The sequence below is a fragment of the Protopterus annectens genome, chromosome 9.part0, assembly GCF_019279795.1.
Source record: "Protopterus annectens isolate FY-2018-M chromosome 9.part0, PAN1.0, whole genome shotgun sequence".
NCBI classification, from domain to species: domain Eukaryota; kingdom Metazoa; phylum Chordata; order Ceratodontiformes; family Protopteridae; genus Protopterus; species Protopterus annectens.
In genome coordinates, this window is record NC_056743.1 from 1,625,016,972 (window position 1) to 1,625,036,835 (window position 19,864).

General features: G+C 38.4%; 1 protein-coding gene across 1 annotated transcript in view; it reads left to right on the forward strand.

Annotated features, from left to right (window-relative positions):
* LOC122810977 (adhesion G protein-coupled receptor E2-like) overlaps positions 1 to 19,864 on the forward strand; it is a 232,209-nt gene that overhangs the window by 131,493 nt on the left and 80,852 nt on the right. Inside the window, exon 3 of the mRNA XM_044082500.1 lies at positions 17,102 to 17,233. Within this exon, the coding sequence (XP_043938435.1) occupies positions 17,102 to 17,233 (132 nt within the window). The remainder of the gene's footprint in view (positions 1 to 17,101; positions 17,234 to 19,864) is intronic.

The window sequence follows — 19,864 nt, forward strand, 5'->3', positions numbered from 1 at the left end:
CAGCTGTCCATTAGCTGCTTTCACTAATATGTAATCAGGTGACTCTGAGTTCTCTGGCAGTTTGGACGGATGTATCAGGGTCCGTGAGACCCCTGAGTCACACAAGAATCTGACTTCCCTCCCTTCTACCAGGAGTGTAACTTCTGGTTTTGTGTCTGCTAAATAGAGCTCTAAGCTCAATAAAGCCAAATTCAATATTTCATTTTCTTCACTATCCGTGACTTCCTGCACTTCCTCCATTTCTTCTGTCACATTCTCTACTCCCTCTGTCACATTCTCATTTGTCCCTTCTCTGCTATCCCCTTTTAGCGATTCCTGACTATCATATAGTCAGTCCTCACCCTCCTTATCTTCCGTGGTTGCCTTCTTATTTTTCTTGCAATCCCTTGCCAAGTGTCCCTTTTTACCACATTTAAAACATTCACCCCTTTTCTTTTGCCCTTCAAAGTCCTCTGATCATTGATCAGATTGTTTGTTTCCCTGGGCATTTCTCTTGCCCTTTTTACTGGACTGTACTACATAAACTTCTGCTCCATCTTCTACAGAAAATACTTGGGCTTTCTTTTTCTTTTTGCTATTAAAATGCCTTTCAGCATGCCTAGCATATTCAAGTAATGACTGTAACCTGCATGTACGATGATCTACCATGTGTTTTGTAATAAAACTTTTTATGGGTGCAATACTGCCTTTTAAAAATGCATTCTTTAACTGCTGCTCATATGGGGAATCGTGTGTCTGATCTTCAGGAACCTGCATTCCACAGTGGTTATTAAAACATTCTAATAGTCTGGCATAATATCTGTCAACAGTCTCACCTTCTTGTTGGATGCATTGAATAATGCAAGTCCAGTCTGCCCTAGGCTTCCATTTCTCAGAGATTCGGTCTGTAAGACCTTTCACTCTGTTGTATAACTCTGCGCTGCTATGTGGGAGGGGCTTGAACGCAGCGTCACGGGGATTCCAGTCGCCACTAATCATGTGCTAATCTGGCCGCACAATTTGTCTACTTTTTCTCCCTCTTCTCCATTTAAATTATAGCTTAGCCTCATTCCTTGCAAATCTTCTAAGAACTTTCTAAAATTAACTTTTGGATGGGGAATTCCCTCAGTGGCTTTCCGGATGTCTTCCGGAGTCCAGGGTCTATACACTAGAATAGTTGGGTCCTGACCTTCTTGCCCTGCCTGAGGATTAGGCACTTCTTTAAGTGGGCATATTTCTTCTTCACTCATAGATTGTGAATTCCTACCCATTTGATATAACTCAATGTCCCCTTTTGAGTTTTCTGCCCATGTTCGAGACCTGGTCTCAATGGGATCTCTAATAAACGGTTTTGCTTTTGTAGTGTCTCTACTCACAGTGACAGCAGGATATCGCGGGGGTGGACTAACTTGTTCGCTTGCCTCATATTCTGGTAAGGGAGGCGGAGGGGCCGATGCTATTACTAAGTTATTGTCCTCCTTATCTAAAAACATTGCCTTTGAATTATTATTCTTTTGCTCCCTTCGGTTTACTTCCTCAATCCACCTGTGTGCCTGAGGAATTCCTAATTGAGGTTGCTTTTTTACCCGACCTTTAGAATCAGTTTTAAGCTGTTTGACAAGTTTGACAAGCGAGGATTTTTCTAGTTTACCATCAAATTCATACTTATTAACCCATTTTGAGTAGTATTTAATATTATCAGCATGCTGTGACTGCATATATTTCGCGTCTTCGGTTAACGGCTGACTTTGGGATCTTTTTGTACAATTATTACCCATTTTGTTCTACCCTTTTAATTGTTACGTAACTCCTTATTTTTAATGTGGTACCACGGATTTTGTTATAGTCTCTTCAGAATGACTGCCTACCTGCTCTGTTTCCCTGATCTATGACAAGGCAGCAATCTTTCTGTCCCTGACTTATAAACAAAGTCTTAACTGAACAAATACAAATCTAGTCCCTGATCTAAAACAGAAAAAAGAAGGTAGATTCACCATACCTGAGCCTTCGTATTTGATCACCTGGTTCGAGTAAACCCATCCTTCAGTTGCAGATCAGAAAGTGGCTGGCCTCTTTTGTACGACAATTCAGTCGGAGGGCTTTTCAAATAAGAAGAACCTATGTGGTTTCTTCCCCGTACGGTTTCAAGCCACCTGGCCTGTCTGATCCGAGGTGAAGTGAGGGTTTCCGGTCCGAAGAACCAATCTGTCAAAGGAAAAACTTCAAAGACCAATACACGCAAAGTTCAGTTAAGGCACTTTTAATGACTTGCTGCAAGAAGACAAAAACATGCAAATACAAGGATTTGTCTAACTACTAACAGGAAGTATGCTTATTCTTATACTGTTTTACAAGACATGGCCTTCTAAGGCTGACGTAATCAAACACAATTTTAGCATTGTTCTACAGCAGATGTTGCTCAGATTTTCTGCTGACATGACTAGATTTGTGAGAAACTTTTGAGAAAAACAACCTGGCCTCGGTGGCCACTAATCCGTTACAGGCTTCTATTGTACAGTGTTACATTTCAAGGTACTTTGATAACTCAGATACAGGCAAATGCTGATTGCAGTTCATATTTTCAAGCAGGCTTTGTACTAATTATCTATAACTTCTGCAGCTGTGTATTTTCTCACAGCACAAGCGGAACTCCTTGTCTAAGTTTCATACAAGTAGTATTGTTCTATTCATTATTTTCCAAATGCAAGCAGAAATCATCTGCTTCTCAGTAAATTTCCAAGGCACAAGCAAGATTTTAGCTAACAATACAAGGTCAGAAAGCATCTGTAGTTTGTACAGATTTATGCAGTATGAAATAAAATAAATGTGATAACCCTTTTCAAGCTCTAAATGCACTAAGCATATTACTAATACACACATTAATACATATTTTTCTGACAGTCACCTCCCAGTGTTTTCTCCTGTCTACCTGATGAATCTGGGCATCTTGGGGCAATGCAGCAATTGCCTCATGTACACAGACAACCCTCTCCTCCTACCACCCAGCACTACAACCTGAGAGAGATGCACTTATATAGCCAAACTGGAAGCAAAGATCTCTTCACCCAAGACTGGACTAGACAGTCAAGAGGAGAGGGTAAACACTTGCACCACACCACACTCATCACATAGTCCCTCAAAATCTACACCACCAAAACACACACATAGAAACACAAAACACACACCTACATTCATGGAGGCTGTCAATAAAAATCTGCCCAAGCAACAGAGACCTCCCAAAACAGAAAGGCAAGCGACCTCCACCCCCCAACACAACCCAAATGACACATAGCCCACAAACTCAGTCTGCCACCCAACCACATCCCATAAGGCATAACAACATACCCAACACTCTAGTCATAGGTGACTCTATAGTTAGGCACACTGATGTTCAACTCACCAGGCTTAACAAGGAGAAAGTAACTGTAAGCTGCCAGGATCTGTCACATAATGCACGCACTCAGGTAACTCCACAACAAGTACAAATATGACTCTGTCATTGTCCATGTTGGTGTGAATGACCTGAGACGTACCTCTCTGGACTACATGAAAAGAGACATGGAGGAAATCTCTGATCTTGTAGCCCAGGCAGGTATGACCCTAGCCCTGAGTAGCATCCTGCCATCCCCCAGAATGATACCACAGTACAAGGACAAAATGATTGACTTCAACAGTTGGCTAAGCTTCTGGCGTCATTCTAAGGGGATCCAGTATTTGTCTGCCTGGGATGACATGATCAACAGACCACGATGCTTTGCCAGAGATGGCCTGCACCTGTCGCCTTTGGAATTCTGGATACTGGCTAAGGCTCTTGCCACCCCTATAGTGCCTTTTTAGGCAAGGTTCAAATGAAAAATTCACCACCATAACAGCTACAAGCAAGCAAAATCTGAGGGTAATGCTACTCAATGCTAGAAGTCTAAACCTCAAAATGCACTCACTCGAGGCACTCCTTAAAATGGAGAACATACATATATGTGCAGTGACAGAGACCTAGTTCAAGGCTCCAGAGAGCACCCCTGCATTACCAGGCTATAATTCATACCACACCTTTCAGCCACCTAACCTGAACCGGAACACCAAAGGCAGAGGTGTGTCCATATTCATTAAGGATATCCACACCTCCAGGCAAGTTGCTCAGCATAATGCATCCGAGATTATCCAAGTGCAACTAACTCTGGGCAAGACCGCAATCCAAATTGTAGCTTGCTATAGATCCCCCACCATGCCCCAGGATTCCCACTCCTCATTTCTTGATACACTGGAAAATATTAGGGTACAACTTAACACCCTAATAATGGGTGATTTCAACTACCCTACCATTAACTGGGAAAACTACTTATGTACAAACTCTTTTACTTAACATTTTCTGGAATTCATAAATTCCAATGCCTTGGATCAACTTATCCACATCCCCACCAGGGGCAGCTATATCCTAGACCTGGTTGACTGGTGGTCCACACCAGAGGTCAATTCCTCATTGGTCAGATCCGACCACAAGCTAATCACCCTAGATATCCACATCCCGCCCCCACCCCCCATTAGGGAAACCACCGTAAATAAATTCTCCAAAGCCAACTTCACGCTTTTTAAGACAGAAATGGCAAGCTTCATGACACCCATGCAAACAGACAACAGAGGTACGACTGCTGAATCCTACAGAAATGCACTTTATAAGCACTTACTTGAGTGCATGGATCATGCTATCCCTAACAGAACCAAGATGCTATCCTCAAATAAAAAAGGAAGGCAATCTGGTGGTCCCCTGCCATAAACAAACTGTACAACAGAAGAAAGAAACTGGTTGAAAAAAGAGTAAAATCTCATGATTGGAGGAACTCCCTGGTCAGCCTCAGTAAGAAGCTGAGATCCCTCATAAAATCCTCCAAAGCTAGTTACAAAAACAAAATTGCCACTGTTTCTAAAGACAACCACAAAGCATTCTATAGCTATGTCAAGAATCTCAATGGCAACTCTCAGATCTGCTCTGAGTTACAGCACAATGGCACTAAATATACAGAACCAACTGACATTGCTAACATCCTGGCAGATAGGTTCAGTGCTAACTTTACCCCACTCTCACCCCATAAAGGGCCTATCTCTGTACTGGAAGAATGCAAAGTTCCTGTAATCACAGCTGCACAGGTAAAAACCACACTCTCCAAAGCCAAGAACACAACATCCATGGGACCCGACAACATCCCAGGCTGTATTCTACACGAACTACATAACAAACTGGCACCCCACCTAAGTACCATGTTCAATCATAGCCTCACCTCAAGCTTTGTGCCCACTGAATGGCGCACAGTGACGGTTATCCCACTCCATAAAGGGAGATCCACCATGGACCCCAGGAACTACTGCCCCATTAGCCTGATGAGCCTAGACAGCAAAGCCATGGAATGTATCATCATGGAACTTATAAACAAAGACATTGGTAATCTCCAAACTCTGGACCCCACCCAGTTCAGGTTTGTAAAAGGCAGATCATGTCTCCTAAACCTAATAGAATTTTTTGAAACAGTCACCAAAGCCGTAAATTAGGGTAAGGTGGTTCACACAGCCTATCTAGATCTCGCCAAAGCTTTCATCACCATCCCCCACTCTGAAATTATAGATAAACTCACTAAACTAGGTGCAAATCCCTATGTCACAAGATGGGTTGCCAACTGGCTCACTGACAGAACCCACACTGTGAAAGTAGCAGACTCCAAATCCGACTTCAGACCAGTGACAAGTGGAGTACCACAGGGATTAGTCCTGTGTCCTCTCCTGTTTATCTACTTCTCTGAAGTACAGGCTAACACAGAAGGTCTTTGGCTAATGAAGTTCGCAGATGACTGCAAAATAGGAGCCATAATCAAAACTCCTAATGATGTGAACATCCTACAAAAGGGCCTCACTGAGACAGATGCCTGGTGTCAAAGCCATGGCCTCAAGCTCAATGCCAAAAAGTGCACTGTCATCCCTTTTAGTAAAAACTCTGTACCCATGAACTACCACATAGGCAGTAGTCTACTTAACACCGAAAATGTGATGAGACCTTGGGACACAGGTGGACAGAAGTCTCTCCTTTGATAATCCCATCACCACAGTAGTCAGGAAATCCTTCTACATGGCACACATCATCACAAAAGGTTTCTCATCCAGGAAAAAAGAGGTCATTGTTCCCCTCTACTCATCACTCATTAGACCCATTATAGAGTACAATACCCCTTTTGGTATGTACCTCACAAGACATCTACAACAACTGGAAAGGCTGCAGAAATACCTCACAAAGAGGATTACCAGCCTCAAACAGATGTCCTACGCAGACCGTCTCAAAAACCTCCAGCTTTACTCCATCGCATATTACCTACTCAGAGACGATCTCTGCCTAACATACAAAGTTATGTCAAACCCAGAGCTGTTTGACATGCTCCACTAAAAGAAATCCCAATCCCTCCGAGCTACACGCTCTAGGGACCTAAACCTTGTCACCACAATAAACAGAACATGCTGGAGGGATAGATTCCTGTCCCAGAGACTTCCCATACTCTGGTACAAACTACCTATCTATGTCAAACAGAGCTCCTCATTAGCACTCTTCAAGAAGAATCTTGATGATTGGATGGGAAATAGAAAATTCACCCTGGGGATCACTTCTGTGGCTCTGCTCAACAGGGTCACAGAAAAATAATTGTCTTGGGTGGCAAAAGCCAGGATACCTTTTTGGCTAGGCTTATATAGGCCCTAGGGCCAATAACCTAACACCTACCTATGAACCTATAATGCATTCTGTAATGCGGTCGTTACTTTAAAAACTAAGAACATCACAATTGCATTACAGAAGCATTACAAATATTTAATTATCAGCTAAGGATAATCTGTGCCCACAAAACTGTAAGGGCAGTGGAGAATGTACCTGTATTAAAACAGTAAACAATGCTTCCATGCGATCACTGGCTTCATGTTACTGCAGCTTTGATTAAGATCCCTCAAAAAAAAAAAAATAGATGCACCCAGCAACTATAGTGAGAATAGTTCCCACAGATGCCCAAGTTTGTCAATTTATTGTCTGCAAGCCATATTAAAACTATCTGAAGCATATAAAATTAGCAGGGGTATTGCCAGGGTGAAAGGAACAGAGGATGGTGGTTTGTCAGTGGCCCTTGTGCAGCAAGAGAGAAAACAGGGAATAAAAACAAAGGGCATTATTACCGAGCCACTGCAGCACCCATATGAACTGTACAGCTCTGCAAGAATGCCACAGACTTAAACATGATTGAAAGTACCAAAGATGTCAGTACGGGGAATGGAAAAACAGTCAAAGTTATTATTTTCTGTAGCACTGTGTATCATCAATTGTGAGATAGTCAAATGACAGGGAAGAAAAATGTTTTTGAAATGAGGAAACTTCTGAGGAAGCATGTACTGGTCCTTTAACTAGGGTATAGTAATTATCTTGGATACAGTCAGGAATATAGTGAAACATAATTTAGATGTTTTTCTTTATTTATTTCAGACTTCTTGCAATGTTGTTTTAAATATTTCCTCTGGTTTTCAACTCTGATGTAACTGTAAATATACACTGATTATTTTCTTGTTCTTTTATTATTTATTATGAAACATATTTAAACCGTTCATTGTGGCTGCTCTGTCTAGACTTATTTAAATTCTGAGACTACTTCCATATTTATTTGGTGACATGGTGTAGGCCACTCCTAATAGCCTTGCTCTTGGTCAAACTACCATTTGTATTAATAGTAACATTACACAGTAAGAATGGAAACACCTTAAGGGCCTTAAAGTAGCTGATAAGGAACTGGCTGGTGGCAGCAATAACTACCTTATAGTCTGTGCAAAAGGGGCATAGCTAGTAAACCTGTGCCAGGGTTTCCCAGGTGTGTGTGTGTGTGTGTGTGTGTGTGTGTGTGTGTGTGTGTGTGTGTGTGTGTAAATCAAACATCATAGTGTGTATGTCAGCTACTTGGGCAGGGGCACAAAGCACTGGTTGGACAGAGAGGACACTGGACGTCTTGGCTTGGCCACTCAGCTAAGATCTCAACTCTATAGCTGTGCCACTGGGGAATCTTACTGGGGACCTTGAGAAAGAGAGAGAAACTTGCTCCAGTCTGACTATGATCTGTGTGTGCACTTAAGGGAAATTGCACTTGATACAGAGAGCTACATCTAGAAATGCTGTGTGTATAACTTGTCATCCTCTCAGTGTACGGCCCACACTGGTGCCATGGGTGAGCACTGAGGCACCATGACTACTGGTCCAGTGGTAGGGCATCACATTTATTAATGAATAGATAAAGTAGCAGACAGAAAAATGCAAATAAGTAAAGGCAAGTTGAAAGTGTGATGGCAGGTGGTGTAGACGGTTAAGGCTGTGAGGTGAAGTTACTGTAGAACAAGGTTTGATTCCTTCAGCTTTCATTTGCTAACTGTGTGCTTTAGCAAGGCATTTCTTCCTTGTCACCCCTGAAAAGGGACTGTGTGTTCTGTGGGCCAACTTGCTCAACAAACAAATATTTATTTAAAATACACATGTAAGGATATTAAATATTGTTATCTGTACTAGCATGACTGGCTGAAGTTTTATAAATAATTGTAAATAATTGTAAATTACCCTGTGCTACATATGCCAGCATAAATAGCTATAATTTTGTAAATAGGTTTTTGTCTTTTGATAATCACTCTGATTTATGCAATATGCTTGAATGTCAAATGGTTTTCTCCTGGCTGAACATGTTCTTTATGGGGTGAGTTCTGAATGTATATAGTACCAGATTCGGCTGACCTAAATGTGATGTTGTTGTATACCATGGCTGGTAGAATAGAATCTTCACTGCAGCTGTTTGTTTACTTTTCAAAGTCTGATATGTGAGTAGAATTCTCATAGCAGCTTCCTGTTACTTTTGAGAAAGATCTGCTGTAAAAAGCTGGTTCTGAGTTAGTTATTTAGTTATCATTCAGTTGTTTTCCAGAGATGTTCAGTAGCAGTAGTCCAATTGTTTCCATGAGATCAGTTGTTCCAGTCACTGAGGATAGACAGCAGCTTGGAGTGTGGACATAATTTCTCATCTTACTTTGCAGAAGTAAGAGTAGAATCTTGCATTGCTAAAGTATTTAGATTAGATTAGATTAGATAAGCATAGTCGATCTTCAGGGCGATATTGTACTTGAGGGCCTCACCAGTTCGTTTCACGCAGAAGTGGGTGTGTCGCGAATTGAGTGACAAATGTGGTGGACCCAGGCTGTGCAATAGTCTGTAAATTATGAAAAACTGGCCTGTGATGGTCCTATTCTCAAAACAATCGTTTCACTGTGCGTTGAGTCAAACAGAACTAATTCAGGAAGTTTTATAAAACATCAATACTCGGCGGCCTTTACAAGTATAGCTGTATTAATCACTATTATAAATAAGCCAGACTTCATGCTACATTTTCAAAAGTCTTATCTATTACATTTACCTTTATATATATATATATGTTCCAGTCCAGTCTCAAAAGAAAAAAAAAAGTAGGTACAAATGTGTGTGTGTGTGTGTGTGTGTGTGTGTGTGTGTGTGTGTGTGTGTGTGTGTGTGTGTGTGTGTGTATTTGGAAGCTGAAATAACCAGTAATAAAAGAAGTGGACATAAGACCGTAGAAGGTAAGTACCACAGTCTTACCTAAAGCTTCCTCCTCTGGGTCACAATGTGGAGCACAGTGTGCTAATAAAATAACTATATTCAGAATAAGCACAGATGTAATCATTTTTTGCTGATATTGTACTTGTAAGGACTCCCCTTGTGAAAGTATTGTTTTCTTTTTTACATTTTGTTGTATGTTCGGAAGGAATGCATTTTTGGGTTTTGGGCGAGGCTTGCTACAGCGCATCTGGTGAGGCCCTCAAGTACAATATCGCCATCTTCAGATACTCAGAGAACTACAGCTAGATAATTAGAGGTTTTCTAAAACCAATGTGAGATCTAGCCTACAGTATTATTTTCATATGTTCTGTGTGTGAAACTCTGATTTTTATTGGAATAGGTTATTCAGTATTTACATGTTTCAAATCCTTTTATTTATTATTAAATATTTTACTACTTCTGATTGTGTCTGGTTATTTAGTGTATATTTTAAATATTTTACACTGCAAACCTGCTTAATTCTTCTGTAAATCCTCCTCCTTCCTTTCTATTGCAACCAGTGTCTACTTCTACTATTTGCTCTCTTCTAATAAAACTTAAACCTTCCACCCCCTCAGCTGACCAACTCCCAGCAGAATACCTTCAAATAGGAGCCAAATCTATAGCCTACCCTATATCCATTCTTATCAACAGAACCATTAGTGAAGGACATATCCCGACCATCTGGAAAATTTCTTATATTATTCCTCTACACAAAGGTGGGAACTCAAATGATTTCTCTATTTTTTGTCCTATAGCCTTGCTATCTCCCCTGGCAAAAATTATGGAAAAATGTATTCAGAAACAACTTCTAAACCACCTTCTCTAAAATAAGCTACTGGCTAACTGTCAACATGGCTTCAGACCTTACCATAGTACCACCACTGCCCTGCTATCTTTTACAGACTGTATTAACAATAATTGTAACAACAGCTTTCATTCCTCTGCAGTATTCGTTGATTTATCCAAAGCCTTCGACATGGTTCATCACCAGCTGCTCTTGCATAACATGCAATCTCTGTCCCTTGACCCATTAACCATCAACTGGTTCAAATCTTACCTTAATAACAGAAAACAAGCGGTACTCTGGCACAATAATCTATCAAATCTCCTACCTATCTCCCTTGGTGTCCCTCAGGGCTCCATATTAGGTCCGCTCCTATTTTCCATCTATATTAATGATCTTCACTCAGCAATTCCTCATTCTACCTGCATTCAGTATGCAGATGACTCCACTATTATCTGCTCAGCTACCTCTCAAATTGAACTGCAAACCATAACCCAGAACGCATTTAACACTGTGGAAAAATGGTTTACAAACCACTGTCTCCTCCTAAATCCTAAGAAAACAAAACTGCTACTCTTCTCCCCAACACGTAAGTCCACCCCCATAGAATTTACACTTACATCTCACAATGGCACTGTTATCTCTCCAGACCCAACTACCAAGCTCCTAGGAATAACTATTGACAATAACCTCAACTTTGACACACATATTAACAGTACAATAAAAACAGTCAACAAGAAACTTGGATCCCTCTATAGAATCAAACCCTTTCTTACTCCAACAGCCAGGACTGCTATAGCCAGAACTCATCTCATTTCTACTCTACTCTATGCCTCACCCATCTATACAAACCTTTCTAAAACCAACATTCATAAGCTGACTGTATCCTATAATAATATTGCCAGATTTGCTGCTGCCTCTCCTTTCCGAACTCACCACTGTCTAAATCTTATACAACTCGATTGGTTAGAATTTCTGCAGCATCTTCATTTTTCACAGCTTACTATTGCCCATAAAAGAATATATCAACCCTCTAATACTCCTATACTCTCAAGCCTACTTACCCTCTACCATAATCCTAAAAACTGACGCTCTGCTAATAAACTACTGTTTAACACCTGCAGAGCTAACAATGTAGCAGGCGACTCCCTCTTCTGTAACACCGTTGGTAAGCTATAGAATCTTCTACCCACTGAACTTACTACTCTCTGCTCTCATAAACTTTTCAAAAAGAAGCTCAAGCTTCATCTCAAGAAACACTGGTTATGTTCCTGTATTATCCCTGACTAACTGCTGCTTCTTCTCACTACAACCACCTGCATCATCTACCCTTCCCTTCTAAAGCTGCTTACTATGAATCCTGTGACTGAATTCTTCATAATTACTTCTTTATTATCATCATTGTTTAACTGCTTTACCATCGTATACATTGCATATATTCTCCTGTAGACTTTTTCATGACCATATTTTAAATGTGTTTTTTTTTTCTATTATTCTGTAGACTTTTTCGTGACCATAGTTAAAATGTTTTTTATTATATTTTGTTCTATTCTATTTTTGGTCTATCATATATTGATTATTGTTTTATTCATATTGTTTTGCACATGGAGCTTTTCTCCCCAGGCCTCTACTGAAAATGGACATATATCCAGCTAGACTAGCCCGGTCAACAAATGTAAAATAAATAAATAAATAAAATAAATATTTTAATAACTTTAGAGTGTTTATGCCTATTGTGGTGACCCCAGGGCCACTCCAAAAAGGCTTATTGCGTGGGTTACATGCTACCATTTGTATCAATATCTGTTTTACCCAATATAACTCAAAACCCCTTTTGAGTGGTGTTGTGGTATCTGACTGGTGGCAGCTGTTACCTTGTATTATGGGGAAAGGAACACAGCAGGTAAAGCTGTGTCAGTCTTTCCCAAGAGTGTGTGTGTATATATGTGAATATCAGACATTTAAGAGTGAGCGTGTCAGATACCTAGAACTGGGGCACAGTGCTCTGCAGTGGTTAGTGTTTAGACTCATTTGGGGGCCTGGAGTGAAGCATATAGTCCAGTACCAAGTTTGGAACCTGTTCCCAGTGTGCTCTTAGGGGAAATTGTGTATTTCTAACCTTGTTTTTAGTGACACTCCCTTTCCAGAGACAGTGGTGAGGATTTACTGCCCCAGGGTTAAGAGGGTTCATCACAACACAAAATAGATAAATAGGCAGAGAGCAAGACAGACAGAGACATAGAGATATGTAGATAGACAAAGAGACTGCTAGATGATACCTGAGTAGATAAACAGACAGAAAGACACACCCACTCACAAACAGCTTGACAGATATATAACACACACATATATGTGCTTAATAACCAGATTTTAGGTAGTATAAATTAATTGACACACAGTAGCTATACTGCAATATGAGAGCATATGTAATATCACTCTGATTCAAGCAGTGACATTTCATCAAAACTGGCTATATTTAAATGCAATTACTTTCTATGTAATTTGCTTGGCCTGTTAAACATTATGGTTCACATATCAGCTGTCAGTGCAGAATGCACTTAATCTTCAGTGCCACCTAGAAAAAAATGCCAACTGCCATCATATTTTCTACCTGCCTTTGTTTATTTGTGTTAGTCTGTCTATCACTTTATCTATCTGTCTGTCTAGCTATCTCTGTCTCTGTCTACTAATCTTTATCATAAACGTCAACTCCAATATCATTTTGGGATAAAAACACATTGGTTCTACCATATCAGATATTTTGTTTATTCCCTACTCCTGTATCATCAAAGATCTACTACCACTTTGCAGTGTCATTAAGCATTTATTACCACACTACCCTCACCATCGTTAATGGCTGGACATAGTTCATACTTAACTATACCTAACAGTAGATTTTGTAATTAACATAAAATGCAAAACTATGCATTAGCCTTACACAATCACTTTCATAACATACTTTTTATTGTAGCAAATAATCATACTTAAATAATAATTAACCCAAAAAGAACTTTTCTAACACCCTTAGAATTTACACAAAATAATGATCGTTAAATTCACAGAACATGAATAAAATACCATCTACAAAGGAAGGAATGTTATTCTCAAAAGTCTATTTGGAGACATCTTTCAGCTTGAAGACATCTTAACAACCTGGCCAACACACCTGTAAATAACTACCTCAGCCATAATTATAAAAAAGAATAAACACCACAGTCCTTTCACATGCCTGTCCTAGCCTCAGATGAAACCTGACTAACCACCATCCTACCATTTTTTTTAAACTCACTGGACATCAACACCAGCAACAGATCAATAAAGTGAACTAAATTTTGCCACCCAGTTTTCTTTCTAAACCCAGTGGAAACCAACAGTCAGCACAGAAATAAAATAATAAAAAGTTATTGAAAATAAGTTAAATTCTAAATAAAAGAAAACTACCAATGTTCTCCATCTCCCTTCCTACATTTAATTATCTGCTAGTTTACTGAAATTATATAGAGAAAAAAATAAGTAAGTAAGTAAATAAATAAATAAAGCAGCCCCATTCTGGAAAACCATACCCTAACCAGAAAAGAAATGAACTAAACATATCCAACACATCAATGAGAACAAAAGCACAAAATCTAGTTAACTGTGAAATGTCACACTTCCCTACAGCCCACACTCATTCTAAGGTTGTTGAGTGTGTTCTGATAAAAATTAAGTTAAAGAACAGAAAGATAATGGATCCCACTTGTATCATGATGCTGTTCCTCTAATAGCAGAACCTCAGATCGACAGTGTAGGCTCATCATGATGTGGGAAACAAGTGCAAGCAGAATGTGTGTGTGTGTGTGTGTGTGTGTGTGTGTGTGTGTGTGTGTGTGTGTGTGTGTGTGTGTGTGTGTGTGTGTGTGTGTGTGTTTGTGTATGTGGGGGGTACCACTGCATCTGGTGATGGCAACCATTATCAGCCCACATGGTGCAACATGCACGCACCATTAGGGGAAGTCTTTGCAGTGATGCAATTGCTCACATCACCAGCAAGGGGATAATTAGCAAAAAAAAAAAAAAATAAGTAAAAATGTTATTGCTGGGATGCCAGTGTAAGCACAGAACACTCTCAAGGCTGCCTGGATGACAGCCCCCTCCCCCTGGACTGCAAAATGTCTGAGTGAGGGGAGGCTTGATGGTTGGCAGTCATGGGACACAAATCTACAACAATGATGCCTGTTTTCATAATTATCAGTATAGCTAACACTTAGTGTCTCTGAATTCATACAGCTTACAGTGCAAATATCAGTGCCTGCTTTCACTATTATCACTCTCTAAGCATTTCATGCAATATTCCTCTATATTTTGTAAGTCAGGTATTTTGTAAATACTAGCGTACATATGGAAATATGGTACTTCATAATTACTACCAAATAACTAACAACATCTTTGGCATAGTGCATGGACAGTGCCAGTGTAGTTTTCTTGTTCCCACCATAACATTTAATATTGTGCCTTTCGATAACATGAAGCCCACACAGTTATGAAGTTATGAATGTAAATATGAAAAATGAATAGAAAGTGATGAACAGTGATTAATACCCCTACTGCAGTACATCCTAGATTAACAATCTAAGTATTTGTTTGTTAATGATACCTTACCTTTCATATTATTAATTGGTAAGTCACTTGCTTAAGGAACTCAGCCCCTAAAATGTCACTTTGTCATAAGAAACTATGGATATTAAAAGGATGTATACAAAAAAGCACAGTAGGTATGAATGAGATTAAAAACAAACAATTTACACAAGCTGTCCCTGTACACCAGAGCTTGAAGTCTGCTTGCAGATGCAAACTGAAATTATAATGTTTAATTTTACTCCTATTATGAAGTCTATATCTGTTTTATTTATTTATTTATTATTTGCTCTTTTGGTAAGTGGAGTGATAAACTGACTCTTTTCAGACACCATTCAAGCTCAAACAGCAGAAAATGCATCATGGTCTTTAAATCAACAATATTATATTCATAATGAGTACAAAACAGAACATAGTATGATTGAAGGCAGATAGAGTAACATTAAAAAATCAATCAGAGTACTTTGAAAAAAAAATACAAGCTAAGATGCGCATACAATTCAGTGCAATCATGCATATAATGCATAGACTCATATATATATATATATATATATATATATATATATCTGTGTGTGTGTGTGTGTGTGTGAAATATCTGCATATAATATGCCACATTAAGAGGCATAGTATAGTTTATTAAATGTATTCTAGTATTCATGATACAGAACGGTAAGTTACCTAACCATTGTCATGGTAGCATTTACATATTGATTCAGTAAAATGATGATCTTTATGTGCATCTTTGAAACTTTTAATGGTTATTAAATGTTATATGTCTGTAACCAGTTGTTCCTGGTAGCAGGTCCCAGTTTTATTAAGGCTCTCTCATCTAGAGCAATTTTAAATGGAGGGTATACTAGACTGAAATTGTTGTACTGTGTACATCTTTGTATATAAGGGTTGTCTTGTAAAGGTAGTTTCACTTTGGGGGGCAGTGACCATGTTTGGCACCTTGTAAATTAGAGTATTTAGAAAAAAATAGGCCCTGTGGGGCACTGAAAGCATTTGAAATTGTTTATCAAATTGCAGTAGTGTATCTGGGGGTCTGCTAATTGAATAAATCTGCAGATTTTATTCTTAGCAGTCTATACTCTGCGAGTATTGTGGGCTAAATGCATAACAAGAAAAGAAAGGCCATATTCGAGTTTGGGTATTAAAGTTTTTTTAGCAATGGTCCTGCAAAAGGCAGGGCAAAGGAGGTGACTGATCTTGTAATATAGTTTTAATTGAGTAAGGATCTTATTAGTTACAAAATCTGTGTGTGCAGTAAAGGAAAGGGAAGGTTCCATAATTAGGCCTAGGTACCTCTGTTCACTGACATTAGGTATTATGTATGCATTAAGATCTGTTAAGAGAACAGGAGAAATAGTGGCCAATTTCTTGGCCGAGGCAAAGATCAATCAGATAATACAAGATTTACGCGTGTGGTTTCTCCACTGATAAAAAGCATGTTCATACCCATAGTATTATGTCTATCTAACACCAGGCTGACACATATTCAATATCTGTCAATCAATTTGCTAGAAGATGTTGAATTTATTTACACAGTTATGTAAAAAAACACAAAAAAGTAAATTTGCCAAAGAGGATGTTTTGGCATTTACTAGTGTTATTGTGACTTAACATCTATACCATAAAAGAAATGATCTACTTTTCTGCTGTTCAGTGACTCAAGGCATGCATTTTTTGCAAAATAATAAATGTTAAATATGTAATAATTTAAGTAGGGATTTACTGGTTACTTGAAATAGTGACCAAATACAGGTCTAGTTCCTGATAAGTAACATAGCATGAATAAAACAGTTACCAACCTAATATCAGCTAAGCCCTCATAATATGCATTTTGGATACCCTAACACATTTATTTTCATCTTACAGTGCATATTTCTTTTGAAGTAATATTTTTTTCTTTCAGGTTTTTAGACAAATAACTAGCAGGTGAAAAATTATTAATTTTATTTTCCCACAGATAATGTACTTGCATTTTTAACAACAGTACTTTAGTAGATTGGCTGGGTAGTGAAAATTTTGACCTAGCATGTTTTTTTTTACATGTAAAGGTCATTGATGAGTACAAGATTTGGCTTCAAAGACTCTTCATAGTCAAGAAAAAAGAAAGGGAATTAGATACCTCGACTACTATGACCACTGGGATTGCGACAGCAGTAGCCTCACCATCATTACCATCCACTGTAAGTATTATAAGCTGCTTAAAGTATGTCATCATTAGAAAAAAATGACCAGATGCATGCATTTCAAAAAGGCCTATATTTCTGTTATTATTCATGACAACAGCGAGTTAGACAATTACTGACTGAATAGGTATCAGTAGAATTGTATATCACCATCATAAATATGTATGTTTACTTAAAATTAAGGTGGCAGTACTCAGATTTTTTTTAACTTTTTCCACACTTTCCTGTCTTATATTTACTTTGTTCTAGAGTATACACATTATTATATGACATGTATGACACAAACATTCTTTTACATTTTTTTTAAGTGACATGTTTGTACTGAGTTTTGTTGGATTTTTTGCAAAATAATTTGTAGCTATCTAAAAAAAAAAATCTGCAGATGTGCCATAGCATAGAAGTTTCCATGTAGTGAGCGAAAATGTATTTTCTATGTAACAAATCAACAGCTCTTGATGAATTTTACTGGTCTGAACAAATATGATGATGTCCTCCTTAACAATACCATACCCCCCATAAGTTGGAAATACCTTTGTCTCATAACTGAAAGTCCACTAAAAGAGAAAGCAAACATGAGCCATTCAGGTGAAATTTCTGTTCTGCCTTTTCAAAAAAGGTAGCATCATACTTTTCTCTCTAAACTTATAGTCCAGTCTCGTCTTCTACAGGGAACATTTCCTGATTATTCTGCTTGGTAGGCATCAGCAACTAGCGCACTTTGTAATGAACAGATTTGTTCCCATGTAGTTTTTGACAAGTTGGCATAAATATTAAGCATAATTCTCATTTTTACTTGTGTTTAACCTGGTGACACACCAACAAGTTAACTTCATATGAAAAGAAATGTATTATAGTGCACTTTGTAATGAACAGATTTGTTTGTAGTTTTTGACAAGTTGGCATAAATATTAAGCATAATTCTTATTTATACTTGTGTTTAACCTGGTGACACACCAACAAGTTAACTTCGTATGAAAAGAAATGTATTATAGTGCACTTTGATCAGACTGGTGGATAGCTGAACTAAATATTAGTGGCAAAAAGTTTAAGATACGTGATGAATTGAAAGAAGTGGTGACTGATATTAATAGCAATCTAGCTTTTACAATCAATAACTTTAATTTAACAAAATAACACTGTTTGTAAAAGGTTGTACAATACATATCCTCAAGTGATCATGTTCCAAAACTAGAACCACCAAGAATTATATATTCTTGTATCATAAATGATTTAAGTTTAAAGTGAAACCTTTCCCTGATCAGCTGTGCATTACATAAGCAGTGGTGGCTGGTGACTTCAAATCAAAGGGGACTGCAGGAGACAGCTGAATGGGTGGGGTCAATTGGCAGGGGTGTGGCCAACTAGAAAGGGGAGGGGCTATGCTCAAAACCACAAAAACTAACTAAATACACTGCCCTGGGTGCCAAACCGTCATTATGAGAGTCCAATCAAGACAAAATGAAGTGTAGAAGATTAAAAATATTTCAATGCATTGGCTGCATGACAGCTTACTTAATATCTAGATGGAAACAAAAAGGTTGTGAGGCATGAAAAAATAAATTACTTTTTAAATACATTAATGGAATGCCAGTCAAAATCAAGTATAAGAAAAACAAGCAGCACTCAACTCAAACCACTTCTTGCACTACAGTTCTAATTATAATTTATATTGAGCTTTATTAAAGTACCAAGTAACATGCTGAAAGTAGAAATCTCTGATGCCCCCACTTGTAAAAATGTTTCTTATCCAAAAAAAGACCTGCTGCCTGACAACTATCTACTTGTTTCATGGGGAAAACATGATCAAAGTAAAAAATGAAAAGCAAACAAGAAATAAGCTCAAGATACCTTGCTTAAAATGATTACTGTACAGGTTATGGACCACATGATTTGCATTCTGTTTAGTTTATGGGTAAAGCCTGCAGACATGACTGGAAGTCTCCAAGTGTAATGAGTTTCTTAAAATAATGTAATCCTGTCCTTTATTACAAATACTGTCATATGCATTTCAATACTCAAGGCTTATACATTATCTAGTTAAGTATTCTCTACATGGCAACAACAGAAAGGCTTTCAATGTTGGCAATTCTTTAACAGTATGCTTATTAAAGCTTACTTGAATCTTACGATCTCAGCCAAGCTTACCTGATGGTCATTAAAGCATTGCTACTTAAACACAGAGCAACATGCACTTTGAGTAATAAGCATAAATCAACAGTACAAAAAAATATGACAGAAACCAGACTATTCTGCAAAAATCAAGGACAGATGAAAAGCTACTCTAGTACTTGTGTCTACCTTGGATGGGGGGGATACTCTCCACATTTACACTACACAACTACTCCTTGCCTTGCTTCGACACATCCAGAGTCACTACATGGGGGAGTGGGGTGCAACAAGTATGTCGCAATTTGAAATGTCTCTGGCTGACTGTGATGGCCCTGACACATTTGTCATACCTCTCAACCTCAGAGCAAGACATCTGGACAAAGCCATACAAAGAAGTGGGACAAAGGCCCAAAAATAAGGACAATTTTTAAATATTGCTCTTATAAACTTAGAAAGATAATAGAATAGGTCTTGCATTAGTATGAATTTTCTGAATGGTATGAAATCTGAAACTCAAAT